This window comes from Saccopteryx leptura, chromosome 2 (assembly GCF_036850995.1).
Source record: "Saccopteryx leptura isolate mSacLep1 chromosome 2, mSacLep1_pri_phased_curated, whole genome shotgun sequence".
Taxonomy (NCBI): domain Eukaryota; kingdom Metazoa; phylum Chordata; class Mammalia; order Chiroptera; family Emballonuridae; genus Saccopteryx; species Saccopteryx leptura.
Window position 1 is genome coordinate 299,608,047 of NC_089504.1, and position 13,972 is coordinate 299,622,018.

At 42.8% G+C, this 13,972-nt stretch overlaps 1 protein-coding gene across 1 annotated transcript in view; it reads left to right on the plus strand.

Moving 5' to 3' along the window:
* The window catches only part of CPED1 (cadherin like and PC-esterase domain containing 1), a 316,192-nt gene that overhangs the window by 17,346 nt on the left and 284,874 nt on the right, over nt 1-13,972 (plus strand). The window contains exon 2 of the mRNA XM_066362558.1: nt 13,442-13,625. Coding sequence (XP_066218655.1) covers nt 13,442-13,625 — 184 coding nt within the window. The remainder of the gene's footprint in view (nt 1-13,441; nt 13,626-13,972) is intronic.

The following is a 13,972-nucleotide window of genomic DNA, read 5'->3' on the forward strand; positions in this document are numbered from 1 at the left end:
TTTAGCTGAGAGAGAATTCAGAGTCAAGACTCAGACTATAAGAGAAAGTTTATTTAGAACATCACAGAGGTAGAAAAAATGGGCACAGGAAACAAGTTACAGAGGCAAAGGAAGGGTCCTCGGAGCTTAAAAGGGAGAGGCAAGGAAAACACGTGGTGGGGGGCATGCTCGCAGGAGGGAGGGCACGCTGAGTCCTCCAACCTCGGGGCTTCTAAGGGAGGGTTTAGGGGAGGTCCCAAGGGAGGATCCCAATAGAATATTCATCAGCTTTCCAGGTGCGTCCCTTCAGGGTCATGATCTCCACTGATTGGCTGGCACCAGGGCAGGACGTCATCAGTCAGTGCAGCTGGTCCTGACGTCAGCCATGGCTTTCTGGGCCTGGAGCTGAAACACAACTGAGACCTAGATGTTATCTCTAGAAGTTAATGCCTAAAGGGGTGGTCAGAAGGGTCAGACATGGGAGTTGCAGGAGACCACCATGTCTTTAGTCCCTTGTTCCTCCTCTAAGGGGAGTCTACCACATGACCAGTGATGTGCTGGGGGAGAAAAGGTCAGCTGGGGGTGAGGCTCTTATTTTCCCAGCTTTGCCTGTTGCTAGGCTCCTGAGGCGTTCCACTCTGGTGACCTTCTTTCTGTACCTGGCTCATCATCCTGGCTCTGCTCGTGTCTGTCCAACTGGCTACCATAGATAGGCAGTCGATGGAAAATCTTCATCCCCAACTCAGTGCCTGCATTCTCCGCTTACGTCCATGGTGTTTTATCTGGCTGGACTCTCTGTCCAGAGGCGGGCAGGTTCCCTGTGGTGCTGAAAGAGATTCTAGGGTGGCCACCGCTGATTCCTTCATGGTGACTACTTTAGTTTATCTTTTAACAATTGAAAATATTTTAATTTGTCAAGAGGTTCTTTTCTGTGATAACTTCTTTAAGAGATATTTAAGTGTGCCTTACATTCATGAGGGGCTATATATTTTCAAGTGCTTTTATCTTCACTGTTTGAGTCTCCTTTGATCCTTACAGTAGCATGAAAAGCAAGGTGGAAGGCTGGTGCTCATTTGCCAGATGAAAAAGTGAGATAGTCAGGTGGAGCTTAGGTGGTGTCAGCAGACGGTGAGTGGGGTGAGAAGTAGAGGGGAGACCCAGCACTCAGAGGCCTTGGGGTGTTGCTGGCAAAGCCTGGAAGTCTGGCCTCTATGAAAATGATTGGTAGATGCTTAGGTATTGATATTGTGGTAATGAACCCAGTGTTCTCTCTTTTTCACGTTGCCTTTGTGTGGACTGACTATTTTAAGACCGACTTGCTGAATTCACTCGTTGTTTTGGCATCAGGGGACAGAGACTTGCCATTATTTGAACACTATTTTTGTCAAAAGAACAAGGTCTCTCCTTGTGCCCTGCTTGGTTCTTCATAATTGTTAGTTGTCGATTTTGCATTTTCTTCGTTACGGATGTCCTTTGCTGTTGGTGCTGTGGCGAGATGCAGGGGCTAGCGAACATTCGCTGGAAAACCAGCAAGTGCCCTCCGGGCTTGAGCATAGAAAGGAATTACTCTCTCCTCTTAAACTCTGGGTTTCTGAGAGAGGATGGCAAAGGGGAGGGATGGGGAGGTGTGTGTATGGGTGAGAAGGGGCAGAGAAAGAGGAAAACAGAGGGAAGAAGAAGATCCCTAAGATGGACCTTGGACTGGTTTAAATTCTCTCCAAAACAGGAAGCAAAGTCAATTGAACCAAAAGAAAAAGCAATCTACTTTCTCTCCTGGTTGCACCTACAGCTTTATCTCACTTTGAAAGCCACTCAGAGGGAAGCGACCGCAACCACCCTCTCCCAGCAGTTCCCAGTGTTTACCATCTCAGTTTAGTCTTTGCTGCTTCCCTAAAGTCACAGCAGAGTGAACTGATGACCCGCAGCTGTGCATCGTGGGTGGCACCTCGAGGAAAATCAGTTGGAGGAAAGGCCTCCAGAGGAGGCTGGAAAAGACACTTCACATGACCTTCAAAACAGACAGAAAAGAGGGGGGGGAAAACCCTGGGAGAAGCAGAGACTGAACTAGAAGCTCCTCCACGTTGGGGAAATGGATGAGCACTTCTGTGAGGGTAAACAGAGGCAGCCAACTCCTGCCAGGCCTGAGAGGCAGGAAATCCCAGCAGGAGCCTCCGGATATCTACTGGAGGAGAGATGGCTGTTCTTATGCCCTCGGTTCTGTTTTGACTTTCTTCCCATCTCTGAGGTTGCTGCTGTGTGTGAGGCTGAGCCTGGGGGCTGGGTGAGCAGCACACAGTGCGAGCAGCACACAGTGCAAGCAGCGCCCAGCAGGACTGCACATCGGCTGCAGTTGAAATGCTGAGAGGCTGCTCAGTCTGCCTTTTTATTTTATTTTTTTCTGTCTTGTAATTTGTTCTTCATTGGTCTCTCCTCCTTCCTGTTACACAAGCTGTCTACTGAGGAAGGCATGGTGTGGTTCTAGGGTGTGAGTGAGGAGAATGGGTGTTGAACAGAGAGGTGACCTAGGAATCCTCAGGGTTTACCTTCAGATTATAGGCGTAATATCACATAGATGTGATGGAAAGTCTTTCCTGAGAAGCAAACATAGGAATATAGCTCTTAAGTCTCAGTGTTTTCGATGTTCCCGGTGGACTATGGCAACTTAACATTATCTATCAGTAGAGATTTTCTAGCGGAGGATGTCTAGTCTGAGGTCTGTCCTGCTGTTCAAGTCTGTTTTCCCCTTTTGTGCTCGGCTCTCTTATTCTCCGAGTCAGCTTACTGACTCTCTCGCTGTTCACTTAGCATCTTTGCAACAAATCCTTTTTGGGACTTTTCTCTCCCCTCCTGGAATCTTTTCATCCTCTGTGCTTGCCTCTCCAGCTACACACACTGTGATCTGTGATTTGACTGTCCTGAAGCTGCTTCTCTTTACTCCTTTTTATTTTTACTTTATTTTATTTTCTTTTTTAAGAGAGGAAGGGAAGTGCTTGACGCAATGGTATAAAGCATCTACCTGGAACACTGAGGTTGCCGGCTCAAAACCCTGGGCTTGCCTGATCAAGGCACATATGGGAGTTGATGCTTCCTGCTCCTCCCCCTCTTCTCTCTCTTTTTCTCTCTCTCTCTCCCCTGCCTGTCTCTCTCTCTCTCCTCTCTAAAAATGGAATAAATAAATTTTAAAAAAATAAAAATAAAGAAGAAGAAAAGCCATATGTGATTTCAATAAAATCAGAAAAAGTATTTAAAAAAAAAAAAAGGAGAGGCAGGGAGAGAGAGACAGACAGGGACATGGAGATGCTCCTATATGCACCCTGACAGGGGAATCGTACTGGCCGCCTTGGTGTTCTGGGACAATATTCCAATCAACCAAGCTCTTGACTCTTTCTACACCAAACGAGGCTGCACAACGCAGTGCTTCCTGAGCCTGTCCTCCTGGTGCAGGGGTTCTGGGGATCTGGGGACCTGAGAGCCCGTGACCCACTCTGGGTTCATGGCTTTGCCCAGGAAAGAATTCAAATACCATCCAGCACAGAGTTTAAAGTGAAAGAGAGCTTATTAGCGAAGCAGTGAGACAGAGAATGGGCTACCCCTGGACAGAGTAGCGCCCCTTTGAGCAAAATTTGTTTCCTTTATGTACTGAGGTTTATTTAATCAGGGGGGTAGGGTATTCAGTGATGGGGAGGAGTATTTAGGATCTCCCCGGGAAAGGGGTGAAGACTTCTTGGAGAAGCTCCATTGGCCATTTTGTGTCCCTCCGTGAGCTTTCTGTTTTGATGGTGGTGGCTCCTGGCATGTTCTTTAGCGTGCTAATGTATTGCAGTGAGCATGCAAGCGGGCCAGAGATTACTGTTAGGTGAGATTAGTTGCCATGTCGGATTGAGCTGGTCTCTGCCAGTGTAAACTATAAATCTGCCGGTGGGTGGTCTTTTTTTTTCTTGACAGCTCCTGTCCTTTTATTGATTGCAGTGGTTCTGCCACATACCCTGTCTCACTCCGGGCTCCTTCTTCCCTTAGTGCCCTGTGCAAGGACATGGCTCCTTAGGACGGGCCTTGGGTCTCTCTCTTACAGCTGATCACTCAGGTCACTGAGTCCTTCCTTTTTTTTTTTTTTTTTTTTTTAAGAAGCCTCTTTCCTGCATTATGGGAACAACAGCATATAGTCCCTCAGAAATCCTGTGATTTAAGTTGTAAAAGTCTGGGCTTCTGGAATCTATCAGGATACCCACCCATTCAGAAAACAAAATAAAATAAGAAAACACCCTCTCTCCAGCTCTAGTAAGTCTGGCTTTCCTGATTTGCCTCCTCCCTTCTCTGGCTTTAATAAAAGGAATCAAAGTTCAAGTTGGACCCAAGTAAAAAGATCAGCATGAAGTAACCAACCTTTAAATTGTCTAATACTCCTGGCCCTGGCCGGTTGGCTCAGTGGTAGAGCGTCGGCCTGGCGTGCAGAAGTCCTGGGTTCGATTCCCCACCAGCGCACACAGGAGAAGCGCCCATCTGCTTCTCCACCCCTCCCCCTCTCCTTCCTCTCTGTCTCTCTCTTCCCTTCCCGCAGCCGAGGCTCCACTGGAGCAAAGATGGCCCGGGCGCTGGGGATGGCTCCTCGGCCTCTGCCCCAGGCGTTAGAGTGGCTCTGGTCGCGGCAGAGCGACGCCCCGGAGGGGCAGAGCATCGCCCCCTGGTGGGCAGAGCGTCGCCCCCTGGTGGCCATGCTGGGTGGATCCCGGTCGGGCTCATGCGGGAGTCTGTCTGACTGTCTCTCCCCATTTCCGGCTTCAGAAAAATACAGGAAAAAAAAACAAAAAAACAAAAAAAATTGTCTAATACTCACTAGATTTTAGTTTCCAACTAGTTACTTAAGAAGACAATAAGTGATGTTGCATTACCGCTATTTTTATCTGCATTGCTAGTTATCTCGTTACCTACCCGACCATATTTACCGCTCACATTAGAAAGTACCTATGGTGCTGACCTTCAAGGACTTTCTATTTTAATTTTTCTTCCCATCTTTTCTCCTCCTCTAAGAATTATCTTTCTCCTCTTATTTTCTTTCGTATACAACATCCATAACGTAAGCAAGAAAAGCACCTGTTATTGAAAAGAGCTCCTGGGTCATTCTTTTAACACTCTACCCTGACCTCTTATCTCTGCGGGAACTTACATTGTATGATTTCATTAATGGTTCATTGTTCTTCACACTAAAAAGTAAGCTCAGTGAGAGACAGAACTGTGTCAGGGTTCTTCACTGTTATTTCCCTCAGAGCCTACAACCACGCCTGCCACAGAGAAACTGTTCAAGAATATTAAATATGTGAGTGAATGAATGGAATGAATGAACATTGAGAAAGCGCCACTGGGAGAGAAGGAGGAGGGATTATTAAGGATCTAGGAGGAGGAGCTAAAGTTGGCTGAAGTTCTCAAAGATTTGAGTGTGGACATAGGGAGGATGTTGCCTGGGGAAGGGGGAGTGTGGGAATCTGGAGAATAAGCAGAGTGATTAACCATACATAAGTGGAGGACAGATTTCTTCTATGGAAATCAAAAGAAGAGAGGAAAGTTTCCTTGTGTCAATAACCTGTAGGTTGCCAGACAGAGGCTGTGTACGTCAGTGTGCAGCCTTCTAAAAGTGCTCATTTCCTTTACGAATGGGATGACAGCTGCCTATAGAAATAAATGAGAAGTAGTTGGAGGTGGGAAAGTTTTGTCACTGGACAGGCAGATAGTGCTTGGGGTGTTGAGCTGTGGAATCTGGGCCATGGAGGCTAGCAGAAAGTTGGTATTTGGGGGAAAGACCGGTGGTTGAAAACTGATATTTGGAAATATACGAGAAGAGCTGGAAATGTATGAATGTGATTAGAGAATGAAGTATCTTATTTTATTATTTCGGAGGTGGGGCTGTGGTGGGACAGAGAATTCAAGACATAACCATTGGAATGGATGGCTGCAATGATGTGGAAGAGATAGTCATTGGGGTGAAGAGGTCATAGACATGTTATGGCTTCAGGGGCAGATGTTGAAGTCGCCACTGAGATTTTCTAGTGGATTTTTCACCTGATAGTATAATAATTAAAGAACATACATATGTTCACAAATGAACCCATGCTTTGAGTTCATGCATTAATTCATTTGGTCATTCATTCATTCACTGGTTCATTCATTCATTCCTTCTTATTTAGAGTCTGGCAGTAAGTTGTATGTATAATGACCAAAGCAGACAAGTCTAGGCCCTCATGTAGCATACAGACTAGTAGCAGAAGCAGGTGTTAAAAAAATTACATATAATTATAAATTGTGAAGAGTGCCAAAAAGAAAATTAGACTGAGGAATAGATGGTGGTTTTGGGCAATGGATATTTAAGTGAGTGCCATTTTCTCAAAGCTATACCGAGGATACAATTTTTTTTATATTGAAACTTGATTGTATTTGTGTGTGTGTGCGTGTGTGTGTGTGTGTGTGTGTGTGTGTGACAGAGACAGAGAGAGACAAAGAGAGGGACATATAAGGACAGATAGACAGGAAGGGAGAAAGATAAGAAGCACCAATCCTTCGCAGTGGCACCTTAGTTGTTCATTGATTGCTTTCTCATATGTGCCTTGACCGAGGGGCTACAGCAGACTGAGTGACCCCTTGCTCAAGCCAGTGACCTTGGGCTCAAGCTGGTGAGCCTTGCTCAAACCAGATGAGCCCACACTCAAGCTGGCGACCTCAGGGTTTCAAACTTGGGTCCTCCGTGTCCCAATCTGATGCTCTATCCACTGTGCCGCCACCTTGTCAGGATCTTTCTTTCTTTCTTTTCTTTCTTTCTTTCTTTCTTTCTTTCTTTCTTTCTTTCTTTCTTTCTTTCTTTCTTTCTTTCTTCTTTCTTTCTTTCTTTCTTTCTTTCTTTCTTTCTTTCTTTCTTTTTCTTTCTTTCTTTCTCTCTCTCTCTCTTTCTTTCTTTCTATTATTTGTTTAGATGTATATCTTACACATAGAGCCACAGATGAGCAAACTTGCCTTTCACTGGGTGCTGAGTGTTGTGATAACCCCAGGGTACAGTTTGGAAGTAGAATCAGAAGGTGCTCAGTGTTAGAGAGTAGCTCTGAGAAATGTGTGATTATTCCATGATGGACCTGAGATTCAGTTGAGTCAGCTGTGGGTCAAAGGCAGAGCTTCACTAACTGTTCACTTAGGTAGGGAACATTCTCCAGACTTGCATTTCTGGGAAACCTGTGGTTCCTAAACCATCCTGCAGTTATGAATAAATTTTAAGTAGAAAATGTGTAAGATATACATCCTAGCAAACTTTATCCATTTTGTTTCTTAAATTATCTAAAGTAAGTGTACATTTCATTAACTGAAAAAAATTTATATTTTATTCTTATAGTGGAGAAATTAAAACATAATTCACAATAATATGCTCTGTAATATTTCTAAAATGCCAAAAATCTAGACCAGCAAGGCAATTTGACTTTGTTGTATACGACACACATCTTAGATCTACTATATATTTGTAATTGAGCATTTATAGATGTCATAAATACATGGTGACTTTAATAAATTCATAAATAATCTTTCTGTTGTGTAGAAAATGTTTTATTTTCTTACTATATATATATATATTATTATTATTATTATTAAGTGAGAGGTGGGAGGCAGAGACAGACTCCCACATGTGCCCTGACTGGGATCCACCTGGCAAGCCCCCTACCAGGCAATGCTCTGCCTCTCTGGGTTGCTGCTTTGTTGCTCAGCAACTGAGCTACTCTAGCACCTGAGGCTAGGCCATGGAGCCATCCTAAGTGCTCAGGGCTAACTTTGCTCGAACCACTCTACCTATGGGTGCAGGAAGGGAAGAGAGAGAAAGAGAGAGAGCAAGAGGGGATGAGGAAGGGGGAGAGAAGCAGATGGTCGCTTCTTCTGTGTGCCCTGACTGGGAATCAAACCCGAGACTTCCACATGCCAGGCCGATGCTTTACCACTGAGTGAATTGGCCAGGGTCAATTTTTACTTTATTTTAAAGAGTTTTATTCCTTGTTTTTGCTAGTGAGTCTTGGTGTAAAAATTTTAATAGTGTAAGTAACTGAGAAATATACTACTTTTATAATATAGCTTTTTATTCATTTTTTTTACTGAAACTCACTGATTTGCTCAAATATTTAACTCTATCATTGTCATTCTTGCTATTTACAATTCTACTAAAATGAATTTCTTTCTTTTCTTTTTGTACTTAAGTGAGAAGCAGGGAGGCAGAGAGACAGACTCCCACATGCATCCGACCAGAATCCACCTGGAATGCCCACTAGGGGGCGGTGCTCTGCCCATTTAGGGCATTGCTCTATTGCAATCAGAGCCATTCTAATGCCTGAGGGTGAAGCCATGGAGCAATCCTCATTGCCCAGGCCAACATTGCTCCCATGGAGCCTTGGCTGCCGGGGGGGGGGGGGGGAGAGAGAGAGAGAGAGAGAGAGAGTAGAGAGGAGAGAGGAGAGAGGAGGGAGGGAGGAGGGAGATGGGGAAGAATGGAGAAGCAAATGAGTGCTTCTCCTGCATGCCCTGGCCAGGAATCAAACCTGAAACTTCCACACGCTGGGCTGACTCTCTACCACTGAGCCAACCGGCCAAGCCCGAGAAATGAATTTCTTAGTTCAAAATGTTTCCTCTTTCTATTCCCAATATTCTATGGTAATATTTATGACAAAGACTTTTGCATATTGAGAAAAAGGATGTTTGCATTCATTCATTCAAAGAATATTTATTATGTGCCCATTATGTTCCAATACTGTTTTAAGGTTGGGGAAACAAAAGTGAAAAACACATACAAAAATGCTTGCTTTCGTTTGCCTTCTTTTATGGTGTGTAGAGACCGAAAATAAACACAAGGCCCTGGCTGGTGGCTCAGTGGATAGAGTGTTGGCTGCTGTATGGACGTCCCAGGTTTGGTTCCTAGTCAAGGCACACAAAAGAAATGACCATCTGCTTCTCTTCCCCTCCCTTTCCCCCAGCTCTCCCTCCTCTCCTCCTGCAGCCAGTGGCTCATTTAGTTCCAGTGTGGCCCCAAGTGCTGAGGATAGCTCAGTTGGAATGCATCAGCCTCAGATGCTAAAAATAGCTCAGTGCTCCGCCTGGTGTGTGGAAGTCCTGGGTTCGATTCCCGGCCAGGGCACACAGGAGAAGCACCCACCTGTCTCTCCACCCCACCCCCTCTCCTTCCTCCCTATCTCGCTCCTCCCCTCCCACAGCCAAGGCTCCATTGGAGCAAAGTTAGCCTGGGCACTGAGGATGGCTCCATGGCCACCACCTCAGGTACTAGAATAGCTCTGGGCTCAATGGAGCAACAACCCAGATGGGCAGAGCATCGCCCCCCGGTGGGCATGCCAAGTGGATCCCAGTCGGGCAAATGCAGGAGTCTATCTGCCTCCCCACTTCTAACTTTGGGATAAAATACAAAATAAATAAATAAATAAATAAATAAATAAATAAATAAATAAATAAAAGAAAAATAACTCGGTGCTCCAGCATGGGCTCCAGACAGGGTTGCCAGGTGGATCCCATTTGGGCACATGTGGGAATCTACCTCACTAGCTCCTCTCCTCTAACCCAAAAAATAAAATAAAATAAAATAAAATAATAAAAGAAAATAAAGAAAAGAAAAAGGAAAACATGATAAATAAATAAATTTTATTTTTGCACTAAAAGGTAATGAGTACTACAAAGAAAAAATATCAGGGTATATAGAAGCATATAGTTTAGTGTAGAATTATTTCTTTACTATATTATTCAAACTATATTAACTGAAAGACTTACAGAATCCTAATATAGAAGCAGAGTTGCAGTATAACATTCATTATTTTTCAATTTTATTCATATATATTTAACATTTATTGGTAGGACACTATGTTGCACATTTTCATGTAGAAAATTCATTTAATTCCCAAAACAACCTCATGAGGTAGGATTTGTCACTACACCTATGAGAAAACGCTGATAAAGAGAGGCTGAATAATAACTCGCCCCCGTGGTGAAGCATCATTGGCCCGGCCAGAATCCAAGTCTAGCATTTTGATCTCCAGTGCTTTCTCTGTTCTTACATTACCTTGCTGCACCTCACACTCCGAGTAGTTTATTACAACACTCTATCCTTTGCTTTATCGAAGGTGGTATAAAGGTTTCAGATTTGAAAGTCCTTCCAATAAAAATGTGTCCAGTTAATAAAACAACTTTCATGTAGTCTAGCAAAATGATTTCTGAAGGGATATTCTGCAGCTCTCTCAAGAGGAAGAGAGAGAGGGAAGTAACTAAGACATCCGGAATTTCTAAATTCTCATTAGCAAGCTTGCAAGTCTCAAGTTTAGTTGTTGTCATGGTGGCCAGGTTAAATATATTTTCCCACTAAATAAATAAATAAATATATATATATATATATATATATATATCTTCAAAATTGTATGAGTAATCAGGAGCTTTTATTTCCAAAAGTGCTGCTCTTGCATTTGCTAATCCGTCACTTGCTGATGCGGTTGACATAACTGTTCGAATAGTTTTTATTTCACATACGCAGTGTGTGCACCTGTTGTCAGACCGGCTAAAACTGTTCTTGCTCCTTGGTATTGGGCCATTTTGCTGATACATGTTGTTATAAATATTGCAAGGACAGGGCGGTTTATATGACAGGATAATACAACATAATTTGACTGACAAACTCACTTCCTGTTTCATCCCCGTAGTCTGAGCTGTGAGTTAAAATTTCAGCCTATGTCAAGGTTATTACAAAATATGGCCAGTAATTATATTTTATTTAGAATATGCTCTATATAAGATATGTTGGTATGAGCTATGTCTGTGTAGCTTAAACTGATCCTGTTTGGAGTGGGGTGGGGTGAAGGAGGAAAATATCTTCCTAAATAATAATAACTTAAGATTTAAAACTACAGTCCCTTCATGTGAAATCACTGCTATACTTGAGCCAGCTGTAACAGAGAGACACATCCTGTGATTATGTAAGAAATAATATGAGAAGGGAATTCTGGGCACTGTGCATTTTGCTTGAGTGACACAGATATATTTGGAAGCATCTGTCTTCCCTTTCCACCTAGACACATGTCTGTTTATTTTGGCCTCCTACGGGCTACTGCTTCCCTCTAACTCCTGTGTTCAGATTGTATTTGGGTTCAAGTATTCCTTCTTATTAGCTTACCATTAAACTATTACCAGAATTTGGGGGAAAATCATATCCCAATTTACAGTTAAATTCTTGAGTTTAGTTTCATGATCAGTAAAATGCAATCTCCTTTAACAAGGGAAAAGATCTAAGCAGTCATGTTTTGTCAAAGTATCAGGCACAGGTCGTGTGATTAGGTAGTGATCTATTCCGTTCCATTATATTCACCGCAAATGTAGTAGGCACCTATGTTAAAGTGTGGTAAGCAGAATTCAGAATCAGAAACATTTTTCTGACTCTTGGCTCTTTATGATATATTATTATTATTTTTAAAAATACATATAGACTGCTTCCTATATGCCAGGCACAGTTCTAGGCATTTTACAAATATTAATGCTTTAATCCTCACAGCAACCTTAGGAGGAAGGTAGAATCCAAGGTCACACACATAGTGGTGGTGGAGCCCTGGGATTTGAACTCAGCAGTCTGGCTCTAGAGTTTGTGTTCTTCTCCTGCACTTCACTCTGCTTTGTCCAGTAGTTTTCAGATAGCAATAATTTGTAGGCAGTGAAAAGCAAGATATAGTTCCTGCCCTCTGAAGGTTTACAGTCTAAGTCTGTTTCTTTGTTCTTTCCGTGTTGTATCTTCAAAGATCTAGATGGAGCACTGCAGCTCATTAATTTACCAGCTACCTTCATTTATTAAGTGCTGAAGACTAGGGCAATGCAGGCTGCCTCTTTAAGAGCTCACATTAGGAAGAGACGCAATTTCATGAGTGCTAACGGAAGCTTGTATTGCAATTACATCCTTTACTGGAAATTTAGAGATTTTCAAAAAGGGTAATGTTTTATTTGGAGTTTGCTGGGTGGATGAATGGAGAAAGAGGAAGGATTGCAGGTGGAAGGCATGGTGGTATGTATGCATGAAGGTGCAGGCTGGGAACAGGAATAGAAATTATTAAGAGTGTGATATTACTGGACACCCAAGCAATAAGGTCTAAGTTGGAATGGCCTTGTGGTCCTTGATAAAGATGTGAAATTGATTCATCAGTAATGGGAAATAATGAAGAAATTTAAGTAGTGAGAAGACATGATGCATATTGTGTTTTAGATCCATAAAATGGACAGTTCGACTCAGAGCTGCCACTGAAATAATTTGGACTCTCGGTTTTGCTGTTTACCTCTTCCCTCTATCTTTCTCATCCAACTCCTTGGTCCCCTCTTCTTCCATTTTTTTTTACCCTAGTCCCCATCCAATTGCCTTGCTCTTCCTGGTAATAAAAAATGTCTACTTGGTTCTGGCTGGGTTGCTCAATGGGTAGAGCATGGTCCCACCACACTGAGGTGATGTTTGATCCCAGTCAGGGCACATTCAAGAAACAACCAATGAAAAAAAAAAAAGAAAGAAAGAAACAACCAATGAATGCACAACTAAATGGCATAACTAAGTTAAGCGACAAGTTGATGCTTCTTTTGCTTCCTCTCTCTCTCTCTCTCTCTCTCTCTCTCTCTCAAATCAATGGAAAAAGTGTTTTAATGTCTACTTTATCAAGAAATAATCTCAAGTTTTCTGGAAAACACCTAGTATCTACTATTAAACCTTATAATGAGTGTCATCATTCTTTCTACTTGTCAATTAGAAAATTCCCTTTTGTTAATGGAATTTCCAAACACTATTGTGAGAAAGAGGAATATTTATTGGGAGAAAAATAAACTGTTGAAGGGAGAACCTAAAATTGTAATACTTCGGTAGCTGTCCTCACACAGAGATCTATCCAGTCTCATTTAGATGTGTTCACCTCTTGCTGCATCCTGGAAGAAGCTGTAGCAATGTGCGTCTCCAAAGAGCTCTGGGCTTGCTTCTCAGCTCTACTGCTTCCTGACCAATTCCTGCAGCACAAAATCCATCCCCTCCGAGTCTGTTCCTCTCTCCTGTTTACCTAAAAGAACTATTATAAAAGAATGCAGCTGCCACTATTATATGAAAGCACAATGCCGATGAAAGACATTGCTATTTGTTTACATTTCCAGCTCGAGTTAAGCTCTGTATCTCTATGCTATAGTCTTCTTCTAGGAGCTCTATATTTTAATGGCCCCAACTTTTCATCTTTCGGTCACAGTGAGAAAATTCAATCCACCTTGAGTCCTTGCAGATGAGGCTATCCTTGTCCTAGTTAGCCTTTCTGAGAATCTGTCTTTCATGCCTAGAGAAAAACTCGTAAGGATAACTCTCTGAGTGGACCTTGATTTGCATCCATGACATTCTTCGAGAAAAATGCGCTTTTTCCTCTTGAGTTTTTATGCCTTCTTTCTTTTTTAGATTGAAGAATCGATTGAGATACACTTTGGCAGCCACGGCAGAAGGGCCATCCTCTACAGGCCCCCTTCCTACAGCAAAAGGGAGTTTCAGCTGCACCAGCAGATCCTCACCCAGCTTCACTACACAGTGGTCATTGCTGAAGAGAGGCTCGGTGCTGACCTGGGGCTGGAGCTGCTAGACAAAGGTCAGAATATGGAAGTCATTACCAAAGTGGTTTGACATAGAATGTTAAATAATTTCTGCGATGTGCTACTCTAAAAGAAAAACTCACAGAGTTTTACCCCTGATCAGCTTTCTTGCCTCATAGAAAACTTAGCCTCTTTCTCCTTCCTCTCAATTTTTCTTTAGCTCTGTGTCTCTAGTCTTGAAATTATTTTGTTTATATTTTGGTAGCATTTTGGAATTGCATAGTTCATGTTTCAGTGTGACATAAAATATGTTTATGTTTATGGATCTGAATACATGCTCTGCCCGGCACCAAACTGCTTCATATTTTAAGAGAATTGCCAATTCATCTGAGTGAAAGTAGAA